Raw genomic sequence first — 14,599 nt, forward strand, 5'->3', positions numbered from 1 at the left:
TGTATCAAGAAAGACTTCATGCAAAAGGAGATGCATAAACTCGGCCTTGAACGAAACAGGATTCGCTCCACGAACTGCCACGGGCAGCGCAAAAGCAACGAGAGGAAACGAAGTTTCGTGTGTTTAACAGCAAGAGGGCTATACTCTCCGGACCTTAAGACTGTGAGAAGGGGAGCAATGTATAACAAAAATTTTATAATAAAAGCCTGTATAGAAATTTAGGGGCATGATGTGGAGGTGAGTGATTATGACGAAAGAATGATACCGCAAAAACCAGTTCAGGTGATCGGCAGCTGTTAGTCTTGGGGGGAGGGGTGAATTAGTAGAGTGATGCCTTCCTGCTTTGGGCGGTGTTGATTATTGCAGCCCAGGGGTTCTGCCCTACAGCCTGCTTGGATTTTTCTCTTTCCAAAATATTATGAGCCCTGTGTCCACTAAATAAGCTTAACCCTCAGTCTGATTAAGGAGGAGACTGAGGGGCGTGTTCCTCCACCCACCGTTGGTGTTGGACAGGGGAAGTCCCACCCCATTTGAAAGAGACCCACCCCACCCACAAGAAAGGTATAAGGACGCAGGCCACTTGAGGGGCTCAGTTAGTTCTTGCTATTCCACTAGCCAAGATCGCGGCGACTTGCTCCACTCGGACCCAGTGAAAAGCCAGTGTACAGATACTTGAGACATGGTACCCGCCGGAGGCAAAAAGGTGAAGAAGGTGAGTCCCGCGGCGCCAGCGCGCTCTCTCTAACTCAGTCTCAGTCCATCTCTCCGTCTGTCTAATCCTTCTGTCTGTGATTTTGCCTTCTCTCTCGCTCCGACGAAGTGTCCCCACCAGCCCATCTGTCTCTCTGGCTTTGGGCCCCATACTCAGCTACTACCCCTCAACATCTCCCCATTCCCATCTCCTCGGATCTTGAGGCTCCGAAATCTTTCCAGAAGTCTAGGGCTGGGGAGGAGGTGGGAAGGGGCGCGGGCGGAGAGGCTGTATTGTAACTCCCTGAGAGCAGAAGGATGTACCCGGCTCTAGCCCGTTTCCAGGCTTCTCTCCGGGAGGCAGAGCTGGAAAGAAGGTAGGTCTCTGGTTGTGGTTTCGAGGAGAGCCCAGGAGGTAAGGTGTTGGTGGCTCATGCCGGGAGAAACCAGAGGCCTGGGGCTAGCGTGAAGGAGAATGTGGAAAGAGGAACGGGGAGATGATCTAAATAGGTTCATCTCTAAGGTAGGCGAAAAGTCCTACTGAAACTTTCTCAAGCTAGCTGCTAAAGTGGATAGTGTCAGGATTGAAGCTCAGAAACTGATTCTGTCCAGCCTGCTGAAGAGACCACCTCTCAGTTGAGGGAAAAAAGAAAGTAAGAAAGAAAGAGCAGTTCCCCGGACAGTAGTCCCTTAAAGAAAAGGCTTCCCTTCTCTGGTCTTCCGTTTTCTGCCTGTAAAACCAAGAGGAAGACTAGAAGTTCCCCGGGACTCCACCAGCGCTGATATTTAGTGTACTTTTTGAGATCTTGTAAGCTCAAAAGTTGGAATTCCCTGTCTTTTCGTTCAGATTGGCTACGGAGCTCGCCAGAGAGCTGGGATGTTGGGTAGGGGAGATGTTGGCGATGGTGTTCAGGGGGAAGCTAAAGGTGCTTGCAGCGCAGCTCAGGGAGTCTCATGACTTCCTTCCATCCACCTGATACCTTGTGGCTGTGTCTGAGGCACAAGTAGCAATAGGAAGCAAGGGAAGGAAAAGGGGGTTGATATGCTATAGATACTCTCCTAAAAATCGTAAACCTATGTGTAACTACTTTTTTTTTCCAGCAATCTAGATCATACTTTACAAAAACAATATATAAAAAGCAAGTGCATGTGGAAATTGCTTTCAGGAAATTTGATAAAACTCCACTTTGTTATCTTACTCCCGCTTTATTTTTAGGGAATTCTCCAACGTTTGGATTCTGGAGAGATTGTAATTGGAGATGGGGGATTTGTCTTTGCCCTTGAGAAAAGAGGATATGTGAAAGCTGGGCCCTGGACTCCAGAAGCTGCAGTTGAATATCCAGAAGCAGGTCAGTTAATGGGAAGGGCTATATAGTGTTATATGTCTTTACCATTAAGATTCTATCCTGTATAGAACATCCATCCCTTACTAATAGCTAAGTAAGTCTTTTTTTTCCCTGTCCATTAAAAGGGAGGGGAGATGTCTACCATGCACATCCCGTATACTGATACTGGATACTGTAAAAATAAAATACCATGGATCCCATCTCTTCCCTAGCTTCTCTAGAAATGTCCAGATTGGATGTGACAAGAGGTGCCCTGGTCTTTTCTGCTCAGTTTCATCTAGACAGGTCTGGACTTGGAGTGAAGAAGACCTGAGTTCAGAATCCAGACCCAGACACCAGCTGTTTAACCTTGGGCAAATTACTTAAGCTCTATTTGCCTCAGTTTCCTTATCTGTAAAATGGGGGTAATAATAGCATCTACCTCCCATAGTTGTTGTGAGAACCAAATGATAATATTTGTAAAATGTTTTGCAAAACATAAACTGCAATACAAATGTTAGCCATTATTATTGTTATAAGAAGGAATTTAGTGGCTTAGAAAAAAAGAGGGAGAGAGTGGCCAAGGAAAAGTGAAGAAATTCCAAAGCAATGATGAAACAAAACTCTTCAGCTGGGGTTTTAAAACTAATTAATACTTCTTAATATTTTAAAACTAATTAACACCACTTTTAAACTAATTAACACTTCTTAGTTAATGAAAGAACTTTCTCTCTTGTTTAGTCACCCATCAATTCCCACTCTTATTTAACTAACTCTATTCAAGGGAGTCTGAATGTCACACAAAGCATTTTGTATTTGTTCCTGGAGGCAATAGAGAGCCACTGGAATTTATTGTGTAGGGGAGGTACATAATAGGATCTACACTTTAGGAAAATTACTTTTGTGGCTGCTTGGAGGATTGACTGAAATAGAGAGAGACTTGAGGCAGGCAGATACACCAGCAGGCTATTGCAATAATCCAGTCAAGAGATGATGAAGGCCTGTACTAGAGTGGTGGCAGTATCAGAGGAGAGAAGTGGGAATATCTGAGAGATATTTCAAAGGCAAAATCAAAAGGCCTTGGCAACAGCTTGGATATGGAGAGATAGTGATGAATCCAGGATGACTCCTAGGTTGGGAACCTGAGGGATTGGGAGGATGGTGTTGTCTTCTACAGTAATAGAAAGATAGGAGGAAGGGAGGTTTTAGGGGGAAAGAGAATGAGTTCTGGTTTTTTGACATACTGGAGTTTAAGATGTCTGCCCAATATCCAGTCTGAGATATCTGAAAGGCAATTGGAGATGCCAGATTGGAGGTCAGCTGACAGATATGGGCAGGAAAGGTAGATTTGAGAATCATCAGCATAAAGATGGTAATTAAATCCATGGGAACTGATGAGATCATCAAGTGAAGTAGTACAGAGGGAGAAGAGAAAAGGGCCCAGGACAGGACTCTGAGGGACACTTTTGGTTACAGGGCATGATCTAGATGAGGATCCAGCAAAGGAAACCGAGGAGTGGTCAGATAGGTAAGAAGAGAAAAGAGTGATCTCCAGAAAACCCAGAGAGAAGAGAATATCAAGGAGGAGTGAGCAACTGTGTCAAAAACTGCAGAAGTCAAGGAGAATGAGGATTGAGAAAAGGCCATTGGATTTATCAATTAAGAGATCATTAGTTATTTTGGAGAGAATAGTTTCAGTGGAATGATAGGGTTGGAAGCCAGGTTGGAAGGGGTTAAGAAGAGAGTGAGAGGGGAGAAAGTGGAGAGACACCTTTTGTAGATGACCTTTTTGAAGAGTTTAGCTACAGAGGGCAGAAGAGAAATAAATAATAGTGGTGATGGAATCAAGTGAGGGTTTGGTTTTTTTTTTTACAGAATAGGTGAGATATGGGCATGTTTGTAGGCAGTAGGGAAAGAGCCAGTAGAGAGAGAAAGAGAGATGGAAAATAAGTGAGGGAATGGGAATGACAATTTGTTGGAGGAGATGGATGGAATGGGATTTCTTGAGTAAGTAGAGAAGTTAGTCTTGGTAAAGAGGTAACAGGGGTAACTGGAGTAAAGAAGGGAAAATATGGTAAAAGTCATCTGAGTGATAGAAGATAAGGAAGGAGAGAGGAGTTCACTGTGAATGGCCTCAATTTTTCCTATAAAATATGACACAAGGTTCTCAGCTGAGAGAGAAGGGGGGAGGAGAATCCATGGGAGTTTTGAGGAAAAATGAAAAGGTTTGCTAAAGCAGCTGTGGAGAGTAGGATAGTGAGTTGATAAGGAAGGTATAATAGCAGTGAGTGCCCAGGCCAAGGCTGTCTAACACAAATTTATAGTGGACCCAGTCAGAAGGTTGCCTGATTTTTTTCTTCACCTTTGTTCAGCAACACATATACAGACAGAAAGACAATGAATGGTGCAAGTAATCCAAGGCTAAGGCTTATCTAGGCTTAACCAGTGATATGATGGAGTGGGGGGGGGGGCCAAGGGATACAAGAGAGGAGGACAGTGTGGAGTTGAATTGTTTTCGCCAAGGGGTCAAGATAGGGAGAAGAGAAGAGACTACTGCAGAGGAAATAACTTGGGAGAGAATTGAGGGGTCAAAGGATTAGAAGTCCTGGTGAGGATGAAGAGTAGGATTGCCCAAGGGAGGAAAGACAGTGAGAACAGGCAATGAACTATGGTTAAGAAATATCTGTTAAAACAAGAGTTTCTCACAGATTAGCATACTCTTGCTTACTTAGCAAACTTAAAACCAAGATGGAATCACTTTGGCTTAAAGTTAAGTAAACTCCATTTTAGTTATGAATATATCTACGTGGAGATTATTTCAGTTCTTCAACATCTGCTCTTTGGCTTCATTTGAGATACTCCTTTCTGTGACTTAATAGCAACTAGTGGTTTTGACCATCCATAGATTTAATCAACCTTCTGCTGGAATATAAAATGGTGCAAATTCCACTACACCATCATTTAGTTCTGCATTCTGTTGCCAGCAATAGATGACTACATGCATTAGGATATGGGCAAGACTTATGGGTGCATTGCTGTATGGTATTCTCCTTGTGGTTCACGTTGTTCTTAATGGTGATGTGGTGGTTATGTGATGATATGGTTAGGCATGTTTCATCATCTTAAAACAAATTTGCTGATTCTTTTAATTTATACAGGGCTTTCCTTTGTAAACTCAATGGCTTCAGTAGGATTTTAGAATAATAATAAAAATTTTATTTTAAATAAAATTATTTCATTATCAATAAAAGTATTTATTATTTAAATTATTATTTTAGAATAGTGACAAAAATTTAGAGTAATAAAACCCTCAGAAACGGGACAGAGATTTCTAAGTTGCTTTTTTACCTTATTATTGGGTATGATAATAAGTCTCTTGGACTAATTATGTACCAGATAAAACATCTGCATTTCCTCACATTCATTCTTGAATTTTTAAAAATCACAAATTGTCATTTTTGTTCTTACCCCATGGGAAAGGGTAAATAATATGGAATCTCTTACATCTGGCATTTCATATACAAATCATAAAGCTGAAGGATATTAGCTCTTCAGATGTAAGGCTATAGTAAAAATGTATTTTTGAAGGGTGGTGCAGCCTTGTGTTTTTAGTATTCAGAGCATGTTCCTTATTTCAGGGGGTCGGGCAGCAGCAAAACAGGCGGACTATTTTCCATAGGTTTCCCCGCTGCCCCACTGTCACTGCTACTGTTCATGGCCATGTATCCTGCTAGCATCCACATAAATATTTTGTACTAATCATGTACCATTTTTAAACCAGTGCCAACAACTTTGTGGAATATCTGCCTGGCACTTTACCATTGCTGTAGAACTCTGAGAACTTTTTGATCCTTTAAGGGAAGTTAAAAATAAGAAGGTTAACCTCTGACTTTAATGGTACAGCAGAATAGTGGCCCACAGGATTTTAGAATAAATGCTTTCAGAGTCCTGTGATGAAGAAATATAGGCTGGTAGGACTGGAAAAGATTCTCTGAGAGGCCAGGAGACTTCCTTCTGCTTCCAGGTATTCTAGAAGTTGAGGGGGTTTTGTTTGTTTGTTTTTTGCTTTTAGGCAATTGGGGTTAAGTGACTTGCCCAGGGTCACACAGCTAGTAAGTGTCAAGTGTTTGGTCTGAGGTCGGATTTGAACTCAGGTCCTCCTGACTTCAGGGCAGGTGCTCTATCCATTGCGCCACCTAGCAGCCCCTGAAGCTGAGGTTTTTACTTCCAATGGAAATAGCAAGGTATAGTTCGTAAATGTAGAAACTTGGAATCAGGTGAAGTAGGTTCTATGAAATTGTTACCTATTATATTGTTGTTGTTGTTCAGTCATTTCTTCCAATCATGTCTAATTTTTCTGTGACCCCACTTGGGGTTTTCTTGGCAAAGACATTGGAGTGGTTTTCCATTTCCATCTCCAGCTCATTTGACAGATGAAGAAACTGAGGCAGAGTTAAATGACTTGTCCAGGGTCACACAGCCAGTAAGTGTCTGAGGCTAGATTAGAACTCAGGAAGACAAATCTTCCTGACTCCAGGACTGGCACTCTACCCCCTGTTTTCTCATTTGTAAAAGAGGGAGAATGTCACCTACAGTAATAACCTCACAAGCTGTGGAAATCAAATGAACTATATGGAAATCACTTTATAAACTATAAATGCTAAAAAACAGTCAGTGGTTCTATCTGGTGTTGCTGGTACATTAATAAATTCTGTGCCTCAAGTCATAGATGACTAAGTGATTAGTGAACAGTTGTTGAAAATTATTACACTTCATTTCCATTTACAGTGCGACAGCTTCATCGGGAATTCCTTCGAGCAGGCTCAAATGTCATGCAAACCTTCACCTTCTATGCTAGTGAAGACAAGCTGGAGAACAGAGGGAATTATGTTGCAGAGAAAATATCTGTAAGTAAGATCCCTCTGTGGAATTATTGAAATGATGTGGAGTCTCTGGAATTCTCATGACACATTGGTGCTCTTCAGGACTCTTGAGAATGACAGAAATGATGTGTGTCTGTGAATAAATAGCTCTTTAACTAAGGAGTGCCTCAAAGTAAGAGTCAGTAAATGAGAAAAGTAGTTTAAAGATTAAATGAAAGCATGCCAATTGATGGCATCTGTCTCAGTACCTGTTTTATTGAAGGTACTCTTGCCCTACATTAAACTCTGAAAGAAATGTCTGCCATAATTAAAGGAGCATAAATTTAAATGAACATTATTCCTCATCATTAACATACTAGATTTTATGTTGATTTGTTCAATAGATTACTATTTTATGGGGGGGGTTATTAAGAGATTACTATTTTAAAGTAGGAGGGTGGCAGCTAGGTGGCTCCATGGATAGCACTGCTAAAGTCAGGAAGACATGAATTCTAATACAACCTGAGACCATTCCTGGCTGTGTGACCCTGAGCAAACTCCATTTGCCTCATTTTTCTTAACTGTAAAATGAAAAAATAATATCTTTTGCTTACTCAACTTACAGTTTTATTTTAAATTCCCAATGGAAATTCAATGATAATGCATGCTTTCTCATTTTAGGGGCAGAAAGTGAATGAAGCTGCTTGTGACATTGCCTTGGAGGTGGCTGCAGAAGGAGATGCTTTGGTTGCTGGTGGAGTTAGTCAGACACCGTCATACCTGAGTTGCAAGAGTGAAACTGAAGTGAAAAGAATTTTCCGTCAACAGTTAGAAGTCTTTATAAAAAAGAAGGTGGACTTTCTGATTGCTGAGGTAAATACAGTCCCCAGATAAAGCCCACTAGCTCACTTGACTGGAAGGACTGGAAAAGACTTTGGGGGGCCAGAAGATCTTCTGCTTCCAGGTATTCTAGAAGTTGAGGTTTTTACTTCCAGTGGAAATAACAAGGTCACTTAGGCTGACTCTTGTGCTTTCTGCTTGATGCTTATGGCTGTTTCAAAGATGATCGTGTCGGGGCCAATAATTCCTATTGTTTTTGCAATCCTCTGTGAAGCTTGATTAGAGAGATCTAGTACCGGGGTTCTGAACATTTTTGATGCCATGGACCTCCTGTGCATTCCAGTGAAAACCTATGGACCCCTTCTCAGAATGTTTTTAAATGCATAAAATAAAATATATAAATTACAAAGGAAACCAATTATGTTGAATATAGTTACCAAAGTTCCTGAACCCCAAGTTAAGAAGCCCTGACCTTGTAGAACCAAAAGCTGGGAAGCAGCAGACTTTTATAATTTTTCTCTTAGGCAATAAGGGGAACACTGAATTTGAACCATATTTTCTTTCAGTATTTTGAGCACATTGAAGAAGCTGTGTGGGCAGTTGAAGCCTTAAAAGAATCTGGAAAGCCAGTGGCCGCTACCATGTGCATTGGCCCAGAAGGAGACCTGCATGGTGTGTCGCCCGGAGAATGTGCGGTGCGGCTGGTTAAAGCAGGTGAGCAGCAGCAGCATGTGCCTCACCCACTCAAGCACTTTGACAGGTCTTTTGAAGTCATGAAAAAATGCACTTAGGTGAATCAAACACTGTAATGGCTTTAGCTGCTAGGAAAACCATACCGGAAGGGCCTCTCTCTTCAGGAACTCACAATGCTATTAAAAGGCAAGCTTAGTTGCAGTTAGGAGGTGGAAACCAGTGCCAGTGATAGAAACACTCCTAATGAATCACTCCCTAATTAAACCCATAGTTTGTTGGGTTTTTTTTAAGACAGTAAGCAAAAATCACTGTAATTTGTGCCAAATGAGTTTTCGGACTTTAGTGGCTTGTAAGCCAGGATCCCAATGGCTAAGCTAGATTTCCTTATTCATGAGGATATCTTGTTTTATGGAATAGATGTACCTTTTAAGTACAAAATAGTCTCCTTTGGGAAATAATCATCTTCCTAATATATCTTTATACTTTCATTTACTGGATTTTTCATATACTGGGACACACATGGGTACTAACTAGAAGCTATATGAAAAGATTTATAACCATTGATTTTCTAACCATGAATATATATGAGGTAAATGGGAGAAGATTCTGAATTTCTATGCTATTCTGTAAACTACCACACATATGCTAAATGTATGTATGCATAGTTATTTACGAATATTATATTCATATATTTAAAGATTTATCTATAGACGGTGATCCATCTATATTTACATAGTAATCTACCTATAGTTATATATCACTACATGTTCATATATACTATATATGTATTATGCACTATTATATGTACAGGTGAATGTTATGTGTGCACATATATACATATGCATATGTGTGTACATGTATATACATATCTCCAAGGAGATATTTGAGCCAGTTTATATATACATATGTATATACTCACATATAAATATAGCATATACATATATATTCCTAAATACTATACTCACATGTGTGTGTAAAAGTATTCTAGCAGTTAGGGAGGTCTTCTGTAGGGCTACCACTTCCCTAAACACACACACACACACACACACACTTTAGCAATTAGAGAGGTCTTCTATAGGGCTATCACTTCCATATATATGTATGTCCATATACATATATATATACACACATATATATATATACTATAAATAGTCACATATATGTGTATATATACACATACATATATACATACAATATATAGATATAGATAATATATCTATACCTATATAAACTTTATAGCAATCAGGGAGGTCTTCTGTAGGGCCACCACTCACATATATATATATATATACATATATAGTACACACACACATGCATGCATACATTATATATATAATCACATGTGTGTATACACACACAGAGATATATAGATAACATATCTCTATATACATTATGTAACATTATAGCAAGTAGGGAGGTCTTACATAGGGCTATCACTTCCTGATATATACTATAAAAACCTTGGCCTAGATACCTCCTCGGAGATCATTTCAAGGTGATTTCAGAACATGGGAGAAGATCCCCCACCAATCTCTGACTCTGATGTATTGCCATGGCCTTGCCATAGCAAAGGCTATAACATTGTCATTCCCCCTTCCCATTCAAATGGGAGCCCCTTAAGAACAGGTATTGTGCTTTTGCCTTTCTTGACATCGTCAGCTCTTAGCACAGTGCTTGGAACACAGTAAGGGCTTGATCAATGATTGCTGAATGACTAACCTGGGTAGGTCTGACCGTGCTGAAAGGACTTGGCAACAGTATGGCCACTAGGACCAGCCTAGCTCCATTCCAAGCTTATTTCTTAACAGAGGACTGCCCAATGGGCAATGAATTTCAGGGCCTTTGCCCCTTAGGAAGCTGCATAGTGAAACCTGGAGTGCCTCAGGGTGGGAATTAATTACTTACCCTGAGAAAAATCTCACATGTTCTTGAACTGTTGAAGAATGGCAAGGTGATAAGAGGGATTAGACTTTCTCTCGAACACAGAAATAAAATGGTAAAGTAAGAATGTTCTTCTTTCTACTTTTAGGAGCTTCCATTGTTGGTGTGAACTGCCATTTTGACCCCACAACTAGTTTAAAAACTGTGAAACTCATGAAAGAGGGTTTACAGGCTGCCAGATTAAAAGCCTACTTGATGACACAGCCCTTGGCTTACCATACTCCAGACTGTGGCAAACAAGGATTTATCGATCTCCCAGAATTTCCATTTGGTAAGATATGGGTTGCTAACAAATAATCTAGCTCAAGAATCAATGCAGGAAAGCTATATGTGATCTCTTTTTAAGTTTGCGATAATGCTATGAAGAAAGTCAATATTATAATTATCTCAATTTTTCTGAACAAGCAAAGTGAGACTCAGAATAAGTGACTTTCCCTTGATCACTCAGCTAGTTGGTTTCAGAGGCGGAATTTGAAACCCACATCTCCTAACTCTGAGTCCACTATTCTGTTCACTATACTATTTCTCCTTCCATCCCACCCCATCTATATTTTTTTTCCCTTTAGCCAGGCCATGGCATTGGGTATAAATGGAAAAAGAGAGAAAAAGAAATATATTAGACTTGAGTGATGAATTAAAATAAAGTAAAAAGTAACATAAAGTCCAGAACGATTGCCAGAATATTCATTCTTCTGATAATAAATAACTTTCTTAGATCCTCTAGAAGTCTAGAAGAAAAAAAAAATATTGCTGGGATAATTTTAATTCTATCAAACTTTGTGGTACAATAGGAGAAGCACTAGATTGGAATTCCAAGAATTTGGGCTTGAACTCCAACTTGGTTATTTATTACCTGGGTGACCCTGGACAAACTATTTAACCTTCCAGGGCTTCAGCACCTTATCTGTAAAATGAGGGGATTGTACCACATGGCCTGAAATTCTTTCCAACTCTAAATCTATGATCCTAAGGACAAAAAGTAATTTGTCATTGAATACTTCGTAAGTTCATGGCAGCTAGGTGGTGCAATGGATAGGGCACCAGCTTTGAAGTCAGGAGAAATTGAGTTGAAATCTAGTATCAGACACTTACTAGCTGCGTGACCCTGAGCAAGTTATTTAACCCTGACTGCCTCCAAAAATAAAAAAATAAAAAAAGTAAAGAATTTGGTTTCAAGCCTTCCTCAAATTCATTTGCAAAGGTCAAGAAGAAGGAGAACAGGGACAGAAAACATTGCTTTGGTGTAGAACATTGCATATGAAGTATAATGTCATCTTTTTTCAATGTATTGATAGGTTTTTCTGACTTTTCTCCCCTCTTCTCCTTCTTTTTTTTTCTAGTCTTTATCATAAGGAATGGTTGTTAGGAGGGAGGAGGGGGAGAAACATGGAAGAAATTTTTAATTATTTTCAATTATTAGTCAAATGTATTTGACTAATGAATGTATAATTCATTAAAAATGATTCTTCAATTATGTTTCTGGCTTTGGTAACACATTCTTTTTGGGCAAAGTGTTTAGATTTGTTTTTTAATCAGATTTTTAAAAAAATAATTAATTTTTCATCAAGATTTATCCTCATTAAGAATATTTTTGAAGTTAAAATAAAACCATTTCCATTACAGGTCTAGAACCCAGAGTCACCACTAGATGGGATATTCAAAAATATGCCAGGGAAGCCTACAACTTGGGTGTCAGGTACATTGGGGGCTGCTGTGGATTTGAGCCTTATCACATCAGAGCAATTGCTGAGGAGCTGGCTCCCGAAAGGGGATTCCTGCCTGATGCGTCTGAGAAACATGGCAGCTGGGGGAGTGGTTTGAGCATGCACACCAAGCCCTGGATTAGAGCAAGGTAAGTACGTTTTACTATCCGCTCTTCCTCATTTTAAATTGGTTACAGAGTTCTAGTGACCTGGTTTGGCCTAAATGAATGCTAGAACTGATTCTCTGGGAAAGCATTGGAGAATTTTTAAAGCCCCATATAAATGTGCCTTTTATATCTTAAGGTTGGTTCTACATTAATTAGATGATCATGAGAAGTTGCTGCCATATTTTCTCCCCTTTACCAGGTCCAAGTTATTTCATGGAACCATTTTCATAAAAACTCTTTTAGGGAATGATGACTATCAAAGACTTCAAGGCTATTAGGCTTCTCAACAAATCATAACTGAATGATATGATAGCATGCTCTAATACTGCCATGCAAACAGTGGATATTCAAATATTAATGGGAGTATTTTAGGTTATAAAGATTTGAGCAATTAATTTTTGAATACTTGGAGCTATATTGGGATCATAATTTAGAGCTGGAAACAGTCTCAGAAGCCAGCTAGTCTACTCCACTACCCACTTCCCACCACCAATTTTGCAGATGAGGAAAATGGAGGCCCAGGAAGATTTAAGTGCCAGTGGTCACAAGCAGGATTTGAACCAAAGTTCTCTGACTTCAGAGGTCTTTCCCTTGTCATGCAAAGGTCAACAAGAGAATAGTTATTCATTTTGCATTCTAATGTCCTACCCAGAATATAAGAAAGACCTTCCAGAGATTAAATTTTTTAAGCCAAAGGCAACCACAATGATTAGGCTTCAGTATGTTTTGGAGGTATGGCTATCTGGGGCTTAGGATGTATGGATATATTCATATGGCAAAAATATTACGTTAATAGGAAATAGCTAATTAATCATAACTCATGTGGGGAAAATATTGAGGCTGATTTTTGATCCCTGCATTGGTGTTAGAATTGCAAACCAAAGTTTGCTCAGAAAACAAATGCAGACTTTTATCTGCCAAGACCAGCAAATTTGCTTAAGTGTGTATATGTGTGTGTATGTAGGTGTGTGTATATATACATATATATAATGCACACATGTAGGCAAACTTATGTATAATGTGTGTGCGTATCACTACCTAAAACCTAGACCATAAAATGGATTCTTAAAGGCATACAAAAACACTCATTCCATCAACAATTCCTTTGCCTCACACAGGGCAAGGAAAGAGTACTGGGAATCTCTACCCCTGGCCTCTGGTAGGCCATACTGTCCTTCCATGTCCAAACCTGATGCCTGGGGAGTGACCAAAGGAACAGCTGAGCTAATGCAGCAGAAGGAATACACAACTGACCAGCAACTGAAGGAGCTCTTTCAGAAACAGAAATTCAAATCCTCAATAGCCTAATGTAATGGGTATACTTGTATATTTGGGGTGCATTAGCACTCATAATTTGTAAGCTGGCTCTCAAATTAAATAAAAATGGAACTTTAAAAACAAAAAACAAAATATGTTTTTGAAGTTTACTTAACAGTGACAATGGGGCTTTTCTCATAAAGAAATGAGAAGGTGACACTTTTGGAGAGATGATTAAATTGCTGTAGGAGACTTTAAGTATAAGGAAATACATTCAGCAGCTGAACAGGTTTGTGTTACTATCTTTTGGATTATATTAATTATATCTAATAATGTCTAATTTTAATTCTTCCCTCTCAATCTCTCTGACCCACCTTCAGCATGGGTACTTGGGATGTATCTGGGATAGAAAAAAAATCTCTAAACTTTCAGAGGTCAACTAGTCCAAACCTCTCATTTTACAGATAAGACAACTGAATTCTGCTCTGGGAATTGTAACCAAATTAACACTACCATTCCTGGTAATGATCAGTAAATTGCCCTATGATACCACTTAGCATCATCTTCTTGTCTTCCCAGACCAAAATATTCCTTCCCTGTCCAACATCCCTTTATTAGAATGTGGGCTCCTTGAGAGCAGGGACTATCTTGAATCTTATATTTGTACCCCCAGCACTTAGCACAACGCCGGGAATGTAGTTAATAATTGATAAATGCCTTTCAAAAATTCATTTATTCACTATGCCACAGTATTATATTGATACATATGTAACTTACATCAACAGCACTTATGACACCAGTTCCCCTTGCAAGCCTGCAGTTCACAAAATTTAAAGAAAGTTTTATTTAAAGTTAAGGAAAGGAAAACGGCACTCGCCAATGAGCAGACAGTCACATATTAGGTAGGGTTCCCAGCAGGCCCTGCATGGTCTGTTTCTTAGTGTGAGGCTCAGCCTGTAGTTCTTGCAACTTCCAGCAGATGGCAACAGTGCCCCCCATTACATTTGTAATGACTTGGGACCAGTGAGGTTGACTTGGTGATTTGCCTTTAGAGTTTGACAGCATGCTAAAAGATGATAGCAGCAAGCTAGTTGATGCAATGGATAGGGTGTTTGAATCAG

General features: G+C 39.6%; 1 protein-coding gene across 1 annotated transcript; it reads left to right on the forward strand.

Moving 5' to 3' along the window:
• Positions 1 to 664: 664 nt before the first annotated feature.
• On the forward strand, positions 665 to 13,638 carry LOC110216636 (betaine--homocysteine S-methyltransferase 1). Its single transcript, XM_020998496.2, has 8 exons — positions 665 to 712; positions 1,907 to 2,039; positions 6,804 to 6,922; positions 7,559 to 7,750; positions 8,284 to 8,431; positions 10,440 to 10,622; positions 11,975 to 12,203; positions 13,340 to 13,638. The coding sequence occupies exons 1-8, from the start codon at positions 680 to 682 to the stop codon at positions 13,527 to 13,529; spliced, it is 1,227 nt and encodes a 408-aa protein (XP_020854155.1). The 5' UTR covers positions 665 to 679; the 3' UTR covers positions 13,530 to 13,638.
• The last annotated feature ends 961 nt before the right edge of the window (positions 13,639 to 14,599 follow it).

Source organism: Phascolarctos cinereus, unplaced genomic scaffold, assembly GCF_003287225.1.
Source record: "Phascolarctos cinereus isolate Bilbo 61053 unplaced genomic scaffold, phaCin_HiC Scaffold_4;HRSCAF=312, whole genome shotgun sequence".
Lineage (NCBI taxonomy): Eukaryota > Metazoa > Chordata > Mammalia > Diprotodontia > Phascolarctidae > Phascolarctos > Phascolarctos cinereus.

Coding starts and splice junctions, on each gene's coding strand:
- LOC110216636 (XM_020998496.2), top strand. CDS start 680: ATGGTACCCGCCGGAGGCAAAAAGGTGAAGAAG. Junction 7,751..8,283: donor TGGACTTTCTGATTGCTGAG/GTAAATACAGTC, acceptor ATTTTCTTTCAG/TATTTTGAGCACATTGAAGA. Junction 10,623..11,974: donor TCTCCCAGAATTTCCATTTG/GTAAGATATGGG, acceptor TTTCCATTACAG/GTCTAGAACCCAGAGTCACC.